The sequence below is a fragment of the Mustela nigripes genome, chromosome 12 (genome assembly GCF_022355385.1).
Source record: "Mustela nigripes isolate SB6536 chromosome 12, MUSNIG.SB6536, whole genome shotgun sequence".
Lineage (NCBI taxonomy): Eukaryota > Metazoa > Chordata > Mammalia > Carnivora > Mustelidae > Mustela > Mustela nigripes.
In genome coordinates, this window is record NC_081568.1 from 61,531,318 (window position 1) to 61,547,058 (window position 15,741).

A 15,741-nucleotide genomic window follows, 5' to 3' on the forward strand; every position below is an offset into this window, starting at 1 on the left:
GAGAAATGTGGAAATGATCTGTGAGGATGATCAGAAAGTCAAGACCTCTTAGAGCCAGCCCTTCCTTTATTGAATCCCTACAGAATATGCCTGGATCTGCCAGCTTCTAGCTGTGTGGGCCCAGGCCAGGTCCTTGCCACTCAGTGCCCCTTTCTTTCTCAGGTGAAAATGGAGAGCATAATAAAACAGTCTCACAGGGCTGTTGTCAAAATCAAATCTATAATATGTGCAAGTAACTCCTACTGGCTCAGAACGAGTTCATATATGCAGAAAAGGGTTACGTGGCAAATCTTCAAAAATGGTAATTGTTTCATATAGGTATTCTGAAATAGGATCTACTCTCTTTGAGAACAGGGCTGACTGTTTTCCCACAGATCTGAACCAAGGGCTGCGTAAATAAAAAGTATTTCATAAACTCTTCTCGATTTCCAAGGATCTGGCATTCCTTGTTCAGCCTTCAGCTCAGCAAAGGGAGACCACCATCAGCTATGAGAGGGAGAATGTACAGAGCTATTTACCGTCCTGCAGTCCAGTCCTTCAAGGCCCTTGCCTGGAACAGCACAAATGTGGGTCATTCATCAGGGGTGAATGTGAGAGTGAACCAGTCTGCAAGAAACTCTTCACTGATTCTCCCCATTCTCTCCTTAGCATCCCAATACTAGAGTTACTATGACCTTCAGAGCTAGAGGTCAAGAATAATATGCCTACTGGTAGTCAAGCATGTGTTCCCAAACCTGCTTATGCCAGCTGTGCTTTATGCTGTAGCGCTGTGACTTAGCTAACCAGTGAGATGGGATTGAAAAATGAAGGATTCTGGTCCAACAATTGCATACTTTGCAGAGACCTGATAATGGTGAGTTGCCACCCCTTCCCCACAATGCTCCCGAATTAGATATGAGCTGAAAAGACTTGGAGCAGGGGCAGGGGGTGGTGCAGGGGGGATGTCCTTGAGGATTCCACATTCACGTGGAAAAGGTCTCAGTTCTCACTCCACGTTAAAGTCACCCAAAACTGGAACTCTTGGGTTGATTTATGTAAGGACGAGGGTTTATGCAAGGAAAGTGAAGATGAACTCCGACAGTTTCTCAATGATAAACCCTTGCCTCAAAGGGTCAAAAGATGGGTGAATGTTTTTAAGTGGACATAAAACGTGTAAGATATGTGTCCTTTTTATGATTTCTCTGCTAAACCAATTCTTTCAGTTGTCTAAGCAGGAGCAGATTATGATGTTTTTGTGTAAGAGGATTTCTCAATCAGGGATTATAGCACAGACTCATAGAGGCGGTGGTCAGAGGTCAGGGACTGTGCTAGGTCAGGCAGTGGGGAGGGGTTGCAGTCACACAGGAGGGGAAGTTACAGAGATGTATCAGGGAAGAGAGCACCTCAAGTCCTGCAGCCCATGCTGCTTGGTGGGGGGATAGGGAGGAGGTACCACAGAGCAGGTGTGAAGCTTGGGAAGAAGTGGGATGTAGCAATGGCGCTTATAAGGGACAGCTGTCATTCGTTTTTATTACTTTATGTCACAGATTCGTTTTTGATTCTTGCCAGAAACAAAGAGACACATTTTCTCACTGAGACAGGCCACCGCTGGTCCTAATCCCTTCTTAAGAAATTGGCTCATTAGCGGCTCCAGGAGATAGCTGCCGTGGTCCAGGAATGTGAGAGGGGAACTGCGTGAAGGAGAACATTCCCCCAAGAGCTTTTTCCCTCCCCAGCAGTTGTCTTGGGCCAGTCATGTAGTGATGAGGTCATGCACTTGATTCTGACCAAAATAAGTTATTATTATCTTCACTCTTGTAGAAGTAGCTACCAACGGCTGGGCATTCTCCACACGCCAGGCAAGGAGTGAATGTTCAGGCCTCGTCTTTCCCAGCCCTCACAGCCATCCTACCCTCCCTGGTGGGTATCCCCTCCTTTGTACAAAGGACAAAACAGATTGAGTAACTTTTCTCCATCACACAGCCAACAGGTGGTAAAGTTGGAATTCAAATTCATATCCACCTCACCCCAGGGTTATGAAGAACTGTATGGTTCTGCCTCAGTCCCCAAGAGCATCTTATCCACCTCCAAAGAGGGGAACTGACCCCCACCCCACAAAAAAGGGGAAATTGAAAGTGGTGAGGGTACTTTTGTTTTTGTTTTCTTCCTTTTTAATAAGCCTGCAAGGGAAGTTAAATTGAACATTTGGGGATCCTCTTAAAAATGTAAGGCCCTAAAACATTTTAATTACACAAATGATACATGCTTATGGCCCCATTGGAGGAAAATCGGAAAAGAGCAAAAAAGAGAAAAAAGGAAAAATTAAAGTGAGCCCTGATTCCACTAATCAGAGGTGATCATTAACATTGTAGCGATATCCTTCCATAAACAAAATGGGATCGTGCTATTATAATTATTATTATTATGTTATTATTAGTTTACTCTTCAGCACAATAGACCTCATCCTATATCAATTGACTATAGGTCTCATCGTTATCTTTATTGGCTGCAAGATAACAATAAGCATATTGAGTATCTAATGGTGGATTGTGTTCATCCTCTGCTCCCGTCTCATTCAGAACCTATTTGCGGTGCTTGGCTGGCTCAGTCAGTAGAGCATGCGACTCTTGATCTCAGGGTGATGAGTTCAAGCCCCATACTGGATGTGGAGCCTACTTAAAAAAAAAAAAAAATTAAAAACAAAAATCATTCAGAACCTGTTTTTTTTTTTCTTTTTCCTTAAAGATTTATTTACTTGAGAGCATGCAAGAGTGTGGGCATGGGTGTAGGTAGGGACAAAGGGAGAGAGAGAGAGAATCATGGAGCGGACTCCCTGCTGAGCAGGGAGCTTGAGTTGGGGCTCAATCTCATGACCCTGAAATCATGACCTGAGCCAAAATTAAGAGTGGGACATTTAACTGACTGAGCCACCCAGGCGCCCCACAGAATCTGTTGTGTTTTTTTTTTTTTTTGAACCAGTAAAATGAACAATTCAGAGGATTGTTTACCAGATTAAATAATGTGACATTTGTAAAACTTAGCACAAGGCCTGACATTAAGTGCTCAGCCAAGTAAGATTAGCCATTACTATTCAGTAATTTCTACCATTTATTAAGTGCTTACTTTGTGCCAGATATCATGCTAGGGATTCATTTAATCCTGGCACCAAACCAATGAGGTAAATACTATTAGTCCCATTTTTCTGATGAGGTAAGTGAGTAACCAAGAGGCTAAATATCTTACCCAAAGCTACCCAGCCAGGAAGTGATGGAGATCCAAACCCAGGCTATGAGAATCAGGGCTCACATATTTCCCCACTATACCACATTCTGCCTCAGACACAAAAATATTCCCCAGGCATTTCCTCTGTGCTAGCACTGTCCTCGGCCCCTGAGTTCTGTACCAGTTGCTGTGCATGCTTCTAAGGGTGGACATGAGGCAAGATAGTAGCCTATCCCACCAAGCCTCATTAGAGTGGCTCTCAAGATCTTAACTGGTTATGTCATTGCACCTGTCTTCATTTTACTGAGTGTGGGGTGAGGGGTGTAAAGAAACACCTCCCTGTGGGGCGCCTGGGTGGCTCAGGGGGTTAAGTCTCTTCCTTCGGCTGGTGTCATGATCTTAGGGTCCTGGGATTGAGCCCCGCATCGAGCTTTCTGCTCAGCCGGGAGCCTGCTTTCCTCTCTGTCTCTCTGCCTACTTGTGATCTCTCTCTCTCTGTCAAATAAAATCTTTAAAAAAAAAGAAAGAAAGAAACAAACAAACAAACAAACTCCTGCCCTGGGAGATCATAAACATAACTTGATTATCCTGGGTTGTAACGGTCTGTCCTCATGGTGACCTATATAATACTGGGAGTTTAAAGTTGAGCTGATAGACTCAGGTATTCCAAAATGACTACCATAGTGGCTTAGTTTACACTTCCATCACCTCCACAATTGCCATTTCTTTTTTGTGGTGAAGGCATTTAAGATCCTCTTTTCTTAGGCTTCTCGCCTACCCCCCAACCTCCTCACTCTGGGAGCCTGACGGCCTTTCGATTGCTATTGCCTCAATAAGTTTCACACCGCTTACCCTGCTGCCATAGCTTCTCCAAACAGCCGAGGTGTTGGCCATTGTCCCTAAGTCTGAGAGCCAGAAGTTTCCAACACTGCGCGCGTGCGGGAGCGGGGTGGAGGGTTGGGGGTGGGGGGGCGGTCTGGAATGAGACCTAAAATAGGACCCAGCAGGTTCAGGGACCATGGCAGATGCCCGGGTTCATCATGAGTATGAATAAATGCTGGTGTTTAACAAGTGTATCACCATATTCCTGAAGACACTAATAAACGGAGAGCAGGGGACCTGCCCGAGTCTGGCAAGACAAGCTCTTCTCTGAATTTCAGGGTGTCCCTCCGTTAACTGAGCACCACAAAACGTTCTGTCTGCTATGTGCCACAAAGTAGGAGCTCGATACATGTGAACTGAATGAATGAATCAATTCTTTCGATAAATGAGTCGATCCCACACTGGGAGTCACCCCCACAGCCAGACTTTTCATTTCCAGTAGCCTAATTAGCCTTTTTAGTACGTGGGGCGGGGGCCGCCCCTGGGGGCGGTCTTCCCGTGAGGGAAGGCGGAGTGCGGATACCACTGGGCGGGGCGCGACGTGCAAGCGGAGGGCACCAGCCAGAGAGCGCAGACTCCGGAGGGCAGATTCTGGAGGGGACGGCAGAGCAGGGCAAGGCAGGGCAGACTCCGGAGGGCAGGGCAGGGTAGGGCAGGGCAGACTCGGGAGGGCAGGGTAGGGCAGGGCAGGGTAGGGCAGGGCAGACTCGGGAGGGTAGGGCAGACTCAGGAGTGCAGGGCAGACTTGGGAGGGCAGGGCAGGGCCGCACTAGCCTGCAGGTGAGATCCTGCTTCAGAGTCTGGGGGGAGGGTCCCCCCCCCCCCAAGGTACGCGGAATGTGTTTACATCAAACAGAGAGCTTACAGTTTGTGTCACTGGGACTTAATAGCCAAGGTCTGAAAGTGAGGACTCACGGATGTGAGGCCCCAATGTAGGGCTGTCCTGGAGCAAGCCCCTCTTCTTTCATTAGGAATAACGGCTTACTGTAAGTGAATTCTAAACATTCCCAACGGACTAACTCATTTAACCCTCATATCAACTGTATGAGTCACCTGCTAAGATCATCCCCATTTCACAGATGAGAAAACTGAGGCTCAGAAACATGGAGGCATCTCCCCAATATCCAACCACATGAAGAGGCACTTGGGTCCAGGTCTGATTCTACAACCCCTCCCCAGTAATGTGGGAAACAAAGGCAGAAGAAAAATTATTAGATTTCCTTACTACTCACAGCCCACCGGCAAGTCTTTAAACAGGCAGAGTGACATTTCTCTAGGGACTCAATTGCCTCGATGTTAATACTTTGCTGAGGGCAAAAGGCAACCTTAGCCCTACCCCCAGGATCCTGTAAGTCTACTTCAACATATAAAAATTGCTTTGGAGACTTCCTTTATCTCTACCCCTCTCCCCCACAAGACGGGTGTTGGTTATCATTCCCCAAGCATAAGGCCCACTATATACAGCTGAAGGGTCTCATGACTAAGGTTTTATTAGTCAAAAAATGAACTTTCCCTCATAATATCTAGGCCCCTCAAGGTCCTGGTAACCTTGCTTCCAAAAAAAATTTTTTTTTAAGATTTTATTTATTTATTTGACAGACAGAGATCACAAGTAGGCAGAGAAGCCGGCAGAGAGGGAGGAGAAGCAGGATCCCTGCTGAGCAGAGAGCCTGATGCGGTACTCCATCCCAGGATCCTGGGATAATGACCTGAGCCAAAGGCAGAGGCTTTAACCCACTGAGCCACGCAGGTGTCCCACTTCCAAAATTCTTTAGAGACTTATGCTACCCCTGACCCCCTCCAAGCTTGAAAGTTTATAATCGGCCATTCCTCAGGACTCCAGTGCAGCTCTTTCTGCCCATGGGTTCTGTCCTTGTGCTTTAATAAAATCACCTTTTTGCACCAAAGACATCTCAAGAATTCTTTCTTGGCTCTTGGCTTGGAACCCCAACCTTTTCCCTCCATCACCCAGAAGGACTAAAACACTGGGGGAAAGTTTTGCAAGGCCAGGCTGTTGGTTCTCACAATCTCCAAACATTGTTGCACCTCAAAATCTTTGGGTGGGCGGGAGGAGGGGACTGCTTGCTTTAAAACCTGGACCTATCACTGCCTGGTTTCAAAGGACTGTGATGGATCACAAAAATTTGCATTTTGAACAAGCTTCTCTGATTTTGAAGGAGCAAGTCAGCGGACTGCGTTTGGATCATCATGAATGCCCAAAGCATCCAAAAACTAACATTTCACAGCTAAATCACCTCAAGGGAGGGTAAGAAGAGGCAAAGAAAGAGTTTGGAATAAGAAAGAGACTCTAGTGAGTCTATTTTTAAGACACTAGTAGGTCTCTAATGCAGGCCCTAGAGAAGTATGCCTCTTCTCCCCAGCGGAGCCAACTCTTCGTGGGTCCTAGCGGGACCCCGGAAGCCCCACAGCCCTGAACTGGCCCCCTTGGAATGGGGCGCTGCGATCCCACCCCAAGTCGCAGGGGGCGCCACCCAGTCTCGCTCCGACGGGAAGGGGGCTCCGCTTCCTTTCTTCGCTTGCGCGCCAAGGAAGCCCTCACTTCCGGCCCTGCGCGTTCAGGGCCCGAACCTAACGGGCGCTAAAGGTGAGTAGAGGGTGGTGTTTTGTCCGAGAGAGAAGCTCTCCGCCCTGTGGATCCTTCCCCCACGTTCTGGAAGGATCTCTTTGCGTGACTTCCGACCCGGCATTCTTGTCCTGCTCGAATCTTCGTCCCACAGTCAGCCTCGAGGTCCCAGTGCCGCCCTCTTCCTATGGCCCCTCTGGTCAGGCGGGCACTCCCCAAGCTTGCCTTACTCTGTAACACCCAAACCCTTCGCTTCCCCGATTCTCCTCCTTCAGTCACCTCCACCCGAGGCCACCTCCGGCAGAGTCCCTGTGCAGCGATGGGGAGGAGTGTCTTGGGTGGAGAGCAGGCCCTGGTACCCAACTGAGCACCCTCCTCCTCCTTCCCACGCCTCTCTTTGCAGACGGTCAGCATGAAGTTCAACCCCTTCGTTACCTTGGACCGCAGCAAAAACCGCAAACGCCACTTCAGTGCGCCCTCGCGTGCGCAGGAAGATCATGTCTTTCCCACTCCAAGGAGCTGAGGCAGAAGTACAACGTTCGCTCCATGCCCATCCGCAAGGACGACGACGTCCAGGTTGGTCTCCCTCAGGCTCTCGTTACCCAGCTGCGTGTCGCTCTGGTGCCGCCTAAGAATGTCATGTGCCCTAGGACGTAGGGAAGTTGTAGACTTTCATGCCCTCAGGACCCTGGCAATTAATGTTACCCGGCAGATGTATCGGACTGGAGATGGAGCCTACAGCCACCAATGTGCCTACCCGGCTTAACGTAGAGCTTTCAGATGCAATCCCTTAATAATAATGACTGGTGTTTTTTTTTTTTTTTTTAAGATTTTCTTTATTTATTTGACAGATCACAAGCAGGCAGAGAGGCAGGCAGAGAGAGGAAAGGAAGCAGGCTCCCTGCTGAGCAGAAAGCCCAAACTCGGGGCTCGATCCCAGGACCCTGGGATCATGACCTGAGCCAAAGGCAGAGGCTTTAACCCACTGAGCCACCCGGGTGCCCCCATAATAATGACTGTTTAAGAAAAGTTGTATACTAGTCAAGCAAAACTTTGCTTTTAGATTTAGTCCCCTGGCTGCAAGTTTCCCAGGCATTGCTCAGGGTGGCTCTTGGGAACCAGATTCTCCGGGAGAAAGTGCCATGATAACGAGGAATGTTTCTGTAGTATTGGGTTTAGCAGGGGCTGGGCGTTGGGTGGTACTGGATTTGGCAGAGAGACTAGGGAAGCAGCAAGTCGGAGGCATGAACTTATGAAAGAGAACAATCCTTGTGAGAAAGTGAAGCTGTCTTGTTCTTCCTAGAGCTTCGGATGTGTGGGAAGAAAGAGAGAGCGAGGGATGACTGATTGAGGGGGTAGATTAACTCCTTGGAGTAGTATTGAAGGGACCAGGCACTGTTCTAGACACTAGCAGTAAGCAGGACTGACTAGGCACCTGTCGCATGGAGCTCAACATTTTAGAGCAGGGATTCCCAGCTTCAGCACTGCTGACATCTTGGATAGGATAGTTCTCTGTTGTGGGGAGCTTTCCTGTGCATGGTAGGATGTTTAGCTGCATCCCTGACCTCTCCCTACTAGATGCCGGTAGTACCTCCTCACATTTGTGACAAACAAAAACATTTTCAGGTGTTGTCAAATGTCCCTGGGGACCAAATTCACCCGTCCCTTTCCCCTAATTGAGAACCATTGTTTTAGAGAATGAAATGAGGGTAAGGCTACGGGATTTGGGGTATCTTCCAGGGCACTGGGATGCTTTAAAGCTTCGAGGAACATTTTGAGGAGAAGCTTGAAACCAGGGGATAATTTGGCCTGAGGGAATGACAGGAATAGAGTGGGAAGAATAGTTGAGAGGTATGTTCAACAGTTACTTCTCTTCTGGGTCCTTCCCATCAGACGTGTTCTAGAATGGGGGAATTGCAAATGCCTAGAAGGGCTAGGTAGGCAAATTAAAAAAGAGATGTTGGCTGATGGCAAGAAAAGAGCAACTGGAAAGCTCATGCCTCATTTAAAGAAAATTGTCGTGTACCTTCAGCCCACCGCTACCATGGGAAATGCAGGCTCCCTATTGTCAGATTCTTGATTTTGCAAGAAAACTGGAAAGTTTAGATTCTCTTCCAGGCCTCCCATTTCCTTCCAGCTACTACTACAGAGTAGTAGCTGCCCTACTCAAAAGTTTACTCAAAAGACTTGCCTACACTTCCTCACCTCCCCATTTATGCCTAGACCCTCTCCAGCCTGATCTGTATCTCACTACCTAATAGAAGGCTGTTTTCGGCTGAGATCACCAGTAGCCTATTTGTGACTAAATCCAGTGGACCCGGACGCCTGGGTGGCTCAGTGGGTTGGGGCCTCTGACTTCGGCTCGGGTAGTGGGATCAGCCCCACGTCGGGCTCTCTGCTCGGCGGGGAGCCTGCTTCCTCTTCTCTCTGCCTGCTTGTGATCTCTTTCTGTCGGATACATAGATAAAATCTTTAAAAAAATAAATAAATAAATACAGTGGACACATCTTGGTCTCATGCTTGACTTTTTCAGCAGCATTTGGCATAGGTAGCACTGCCTTCTTGAAATAGTCTGACTTTTTGGTTTCCGTGACGGTTCAGGCTCAGTTTACTTTTGACTTCTCAGATTCCCTTGCTCGTCTCCTCTGATCTCTGAATGCTGGAGTTTGTCAGGGTGTGCACGTGGTCTAATATCTCATCTTGCATACATTGCCTCCCTGGGTGATAATACCTATTCCAAGATCTAAACGTCTGCCCTGTGCTAACAAGTCCCTTTTTTATATCCCAGCCCAAACTACTGTCCAGAGCACAGGCCTGTAGATCTAACTACGTATGCAAACCTCATAGTCGTCTCAAGCTTTCAGTCTGGAAGTACTCTTGACTGGAACACTGTCTCTAATCTGCTTTTCCTCCCATCTTTCACATTTCAGTAGGCAACATTTTTTCACTTGCCTGTGTCATAAACCTTTCAGTTCTCCCTAATGTCTCTCTCTTCCTAACCCATGTCTAATCTCTTACTTAATTTTGTTGATTCTGTCTCTAAAATAAGTCTTAATTCTGACCATTTCTTTACATTTCCAGTTTTAGTTCAAGACACTCCAGCTTTCACTCTTACCCTGGTCAGGTATTCTTCACAGAGGGGCATTTTTTGCAAATTAGATTCTGCTTAGAACCTATCATTGATGCTGGACTGCTTACTATAAATCTAAAATCATTGACAGCAAGGCCTCGTGTGTCCCAGTCCTGGTCTGCTTGCCCAGCCTCATTTCAGCCTGTTATGCCTCCACATGCTCTGTTCTTCAGACACACTGGCCTTTTCATGTCCTTAAATATGCTTTGATCTTTCCTCCCTCAGGGTCTTTGCCCAGAAGGCTCCCTTTGCCTGGAGTGCTCTTCCTTCTCCCCTTTACCCGACTTCTCATTCTCAAATGTTATATGTCAGTTGCCCAGAAAAGCCTTCCCAGATACATTAATCAACATGGTATCATTACACCTTTTACATATATTTGCTTCCTGGCAGTGAATACAATTTGATTTTATTTCTTTTTAAACTGAGGCGTACTGGGTCCACCTTTAGCTGCTGGAGCTCGTCTTCCTCCCAACCATGTACCCCGACATCCGCCTGTGCCAGCACCTGTCTGCGCTCACCCTGCTCCCTGAGTCCAGGATCCAGGTGTGGTTCCAGAACAGGCGTGCCAAGTCAGGGCATCACAGCTGGAAATACTTTCAACCTTCAGCCAGCTCAGCGCTTTGACTCCACCACTCTGTTCGTGAAACTGAAGCAAAATGATTGAAGTCCCAGCTGCCTTTTGAGATAATGTAAACTGCCCGCCGCATCTCAACAAGGTTGGATAGCATCTCTGCCCTAGCTCTCAAGGTTAGAATTTTAAAACCTATTCTCTGTAGACACTGATTGAAAGCTGGGCTCATGAGAGGAACACGACTTTTCTGCCTTTGGGAACTCTTGAGGATTCTAGGCGAGTTCAGGATAAGCTCAGAGGAGCCAAGACTGACAGCCAAGGAGACACACACCAGATGTCTGTCCTTTCTGGCTTCTATATTAAGGCCATATCAAGGTCCTCCTTGATGAGGGCTGGCCGGTTCTCTGGCCTATGAAGCTCCTTCACTTTTTGCTGGTGAACCTTTACTCTCGCTTAGTTCTTCTTTCTCTGCAGCACACTACTCCCCCACCCCTTGTAATTGCGGCATTTATTTTGACCTGTGCACCTTTAGATCAGGACATTCAATTTGGTTTGAATTCCTGCTCCTTCTTGCCAGTTCTCTTATTTTGGGGGTTGGTTTTTTTAGAACTCATTATCTTCTTTGCAAGGACACTTCAGCTTGGCCCTGCTTTGCCTTGTGCTTGGCAGCTCCCTCCTTCCCATGCTTCCTCCAAGATGGTATGCTTAACCTTCTCTAACCCATCTCCTTCTTCATCATCCTGTGCCCAGGAGTGACTGCTTTTTTAATGCAGCCTGTCATCTTTACATTCATTTGTAGCTCCGGTTATTCTGTATCCGGATTATTTCAAGAGTCCTTGCCTCTAGCTTCTCAATTTCTTACAGATTACTGTCTTTAGAAATCTGTAGTAGCCTCCATTTGCTATCAAATGATGGAAGCCTTTTCGTTCCTGTCCCAGACGACTAAATGATCTCTCTAGCTAGCAGGGCAGTTTTGCAGATCTTATGGTCACCCATGCACAATGTATGTCTGTCCCAGAGCCACTCCTTTCCATTTCGGAACCAAATGAATACCTTTCTCTTTCACAACACTTGTGATCTCCGCCCCGCCCCCTTCTGTAGTCTGAAACTTTATGTAATCATGATTTTGTACCTGTTAACTTCAGTCACTCCAACATTCCCCTTAGCTCTTATTATTGTACTTCTGTACAACGTCAGTGAATTATTAAATGATTCCACAAGTGAAAAATAAATAAAACTGAGTCATGATTTACATATGGTAAAGTGCACAGGTGAGTTTGGGCAGATGAAAAGCCATGTTGCCATCACCATAGTTAGGATCCAGTAAGTTTCTGTGTGCCCTACTCCAGTTAGTGATTACATATTTGCCTGTTTATTGGTTAACTGCTTGTTACCCATTACATTAAGATGAAGCCAGAGAATTTCTCTTTTTTGTTGCCTGACCTCAGTGACCTATCTCTGGTGAATTCATTATCTTTACGTAAATAGCTTCCATCCCTCTGTTCCACTGGAAGCACACTAGCCATGATCACCAGTGACCAGCCTGTCACATTTGTTCCTTTATCCTTCCTCTAGATGACCATTCCTTGACATTCTTTCCTTGGCTGTAGTACCCCACATTCCCCCAGTTACCCATTTTCTGTGGCCACTTCAGTCTTCCTCATAAGCCTTTCCAAAATGTTGGCTTTCCTCAGATTTCTACAGTCTGCCCTCATACCACAAGCTCCCTGAACAAAATTAGGCTCTGAGTTGCCATCTTCGGAGGACTCCCAGGTCTTCATTGTGGACCCATTTGGTCTTCCAGCTGTGATTGGAATTCTGCACTAGAATATCACGATACACTTCAAACTCAACATGGTCCCAACTATACTGTTTTCTCCTAAAATGTTTCTTCCTGGGGCGCCTGGGTGGCTCAGTGGGTTAAGCCTCTGCCTTCAGCCCAGGTCACAATCTCAAGGTCATGGGATTGAGCCCCACATCGGGCTCTCTGTTCAAAAGGGAACCTGCTTCCCCCTCTCTCTCTCTGCCTGCCTCTGCTTACCTGTGATCTCTGTCAAATAAGTAAATAAAATCTTAAAAAATTAAAAATAAAAATGTTTCTTCCTCCATGTTCCATGCCTCTGGGAAAGGCATATTCATCCATCCAGTTGCTCAGCCAGACTCTGGATACCGTCTTTGCCTCTTCTCCTTCCCCTTTCCAGGCCAGCGGGGTTAGTTTTGTCCTAGCCCTCTCCTTGCTGGGTCTAGTGTTTGTCCAGTTCTCTTTAATCAGGGTGTTCCTTTGGACTTAATTTATTAATCTCTTTCTTCAGTCTTGATGATGTTGGTCAAGAGGGACTTTTTCACACACTTTTCCATGTGAGAGTCTCTGGTCATATAGAGTGGTGGATTTTCAGTGACGCATGGCTATTCTCTCTTTAACCTGAAAATCACCTTAGTAAGTAAGCTGAATAATCTAAGTAGACATTTTAGGAGTGTTGAGATAGTCTAGCGTTTTATATGTGGTATTTCCTTCATGTTTCTTAAAATCAGCATCAACTCTATTGTGGCTCCTGTTGAATAGGCTTGTGCCTTCAGAGAAACCATACTCTAGTTGGTCTTGAATAGTGTTGGAGTGTGAGTAAGATTTTTAGTGTGTGAGAAGAGCCCAAGAGATTTAAATTTAACATTTTAATTTTTTTCTGACTGTAAAATATTTGTGTTAATTATAGAAATCTTGAAATTTGGGGACACCTGGGTAGCTCAGTCAGTTGAGTATCTGACTCTTGATCTCAGCTTAGGTCTTGATTGCAAGGTTGTGAGCTCAAGCCCCACACTGAAAAGAAAATCTTGAGATTTGGAAGAATGATACATTTCTTTAAAAGTCATTCATAATCCTACTTCCTGGCAACCATTATTGACACTTAAGATACATTTCCATTCCATTGTGTTATATGCCATATACCTGAAACATATGCATACAACATTCACACTGTATTTCATATGAAGCTTTGTTTTCTTTTTTTTTTTTCCCTAAAGATCCTATCATGAGCATTTTCCTAGGTCATAAGTTATTTTTCGAAAGCACAGATTTTAAATGGTTGCAGGAGAGTCTCAGTAGAGTATCTTTAACCATCCTCCATTTAATCCCTTGAGAATGATTATATTTTTTCTTTCTTAAATTTTACTTCCTTTTATTTAACTGAGGTAGAATTGATATATAAGACTGTTAGTTTTGGGTGTGCAGTGGTTATACTTTTTTACTCTCAGGACTAGTTCTGTGGTGGCTATTCTAGTTCAAGGAATTTTTTGTTTCAGATAAGAAAGAAATTCAGGTGAAGAATTTTCACCTGACTTAGAACAATACAGACCAGATTTATAGCCAACAAATAGCTGACTTTTGACTGCTAGGGTTAATCTGCTTTTTTGCAAGAAGTTACATGTTAGTCTGTGTATTCCTGATAATTAGTTTCTTCATGGTGACATTCACATGTTAGAATGGGGAGGAATTCTCTTTTGTGTTTTCTTTTAGATGGTTCGAGGACACTACAAAGGTCAGCAAATTGGCAAGGTAGTCCAGGTGCACAGAAAGAAGTATGTCATCTACATCGAGCAGGTGCAGCATGAGAAAGCTAATGGTACAACTGTCCATGTGGGCATTCACCCGAGCAAGGTATGGCCTGGGACCGGGCAGTGGTAGCAGCTCTGTAGCTGCTTCTAGAGGGAAGTCAGGCAGGCTTGATCTGTTCTTTGGCCTAGTGATACCTTCAAGGACCCAGATTCTTTTCTTGTCTGTTTTGTCATCCTTGGTGAAGGCTCTGTGTTCGAGCAGGTTGCAAGAGGGTTCCAGGTATTGTGGGCATCACTTTGCTACCAGGTGATGTCCAGGGGGAGAAGAGCGACCGTCTGTTCCTGTGGCCCTCACGCCCACCTGGTGGAATAGACTGTTCTTCATTTGTACTCCTATTTACTCCTATTTCATGCACTGTATTATACGGTCTTTCTCCTCCACACTTTGAGGTAGGGGCCGAGTGGTGAGGGTCTTTCTTATTCTTATGATCTATGATACAGTAGCTGGTCAGAATGCAGAAGTTTAAAAAACAACATATTTTGCTGACCAAAGGGTGATAGACGAAGGAGAAACATGTTGGTGGTATAATTTTCCCAGCTTAAACAATATTTGATATCACTAAACTATCTAACTGGTTCTCTTAGGAGTCAGGGGTAGGAGGGTGGGTAGCAGAAGGAACCCAGACTGCTATTGTTTGGAAAATTCTTTTCTTAAAAAAAAAAAATAAAAGATCTGTTTTTTTACTCTAAAACAGGTGGTTATCACCAGGCTAAAGCTGGACAAAGATTGGAAAAAAATTCTCAAACGCAAAATCTCGACAGGTCGGAAAAGAGAAAGGCAAATATAAGGAAGAACTTCTTGAGAAAATGCAGGAGTGAACATAACCTGTTGTGCAAGCATGGTTTACCTGTAGACCTTTAGCCTGGTGTGTGTTCCTTTGAAACTTTTCAAGATGTCTGCCAAACATTTCCTCTTCTTCATGTTTTGCTGTTGATAATGTAGCTTTGTAAATCTGCTTTTGCTGTTTTGATTAATAATTTTTATGAATAACAGTTGAAAAGGTTTCCTGATTCCAAGGGGAATTTGCATTGTTTTATAGATAAAATTCATCTAACTATAAATCCCTTGTTGCCATTCTTTCCTATGTTTAATGTACTGAGCAGCAGAATAGCAGTGGTAGGATGGCGCTCTCCTCATGCTGGGACCCTCATGCTGATCGGGTGGACCAGAGCTCTGGTCCCTAATTCAGTAGTTTGTCCCACTCGGAGGTAGTCATGATGTCAACTGGCACGTACAAGACCTCACTGAGTGGCTGGTGCTGCTCTGCACACCTGTCTCAAGTCTGATGGATTACTCCCTGGGCCCTTGCCTCTCCCTTGTGCTCCAGCCCAACCAAGTGACATGCAGCTCCCTGACCAGGTTACCCTTCCCAAGGTCTTGACTTTGCAAGTGCATTTCCAAATGACTGAAACATCCTTCCTCTCACCTGGAGCTGGCTAAGGAAACTGACGACAGCCTGGAGTCCAGCAAGATTTGGTTCACAGGCAGATTATGTTTGTCCTTCTGTTTTCATAATTTTACTAGGTCTGTTGCCAACATTTAAAAGTTCAGGGATTTCACAGAGAAATCCAGATCTTGTTTCATCCAGTTACATGGGTCCCTGATCTGATACATTATTCATTGCGTGGAGTTCAGAGGCTGGCTGCTCCCCATCCAGTCTGCACCATTCGTGTCCCCAACTTGCCAGGCCCCCACTTGGCATATTGAGTTTTAGACTCCAGATCGAACTGCAACCACCCTAACGTGAGTTCGCTCCGTAGGGA

At 45.9% G+C, this 15,741-nt stretch overlaps 1 protein-coding gene across 1 annotated transcript; it reads left to right on the forward strand.

Moving 5' to 3' along the window:
* Positions 1–7,074: 7,074 nt before the first annotated feature.
* Positions 7,075–15,039, forward strand: RPL26L1 (ribosomal protein L26 like 1). The gene is given in 6 exon segments (XM_059417369.1): positions 7,075–7,147; positions 7,149–7,175; positions 7,177–7,243; positions 13,880–14,020; positions 14,673–14,725; positions 14,727–15,039. Coding segments are annotated over 6 exon segments (426 nt in total). The 5' UTR covers positions 7,075–7,079; the 3' UTR covers positions 14,797–15,039.
* The last annotated feature ends 702 nt before the right edge of the window (positions 15,040–15,741 follow it).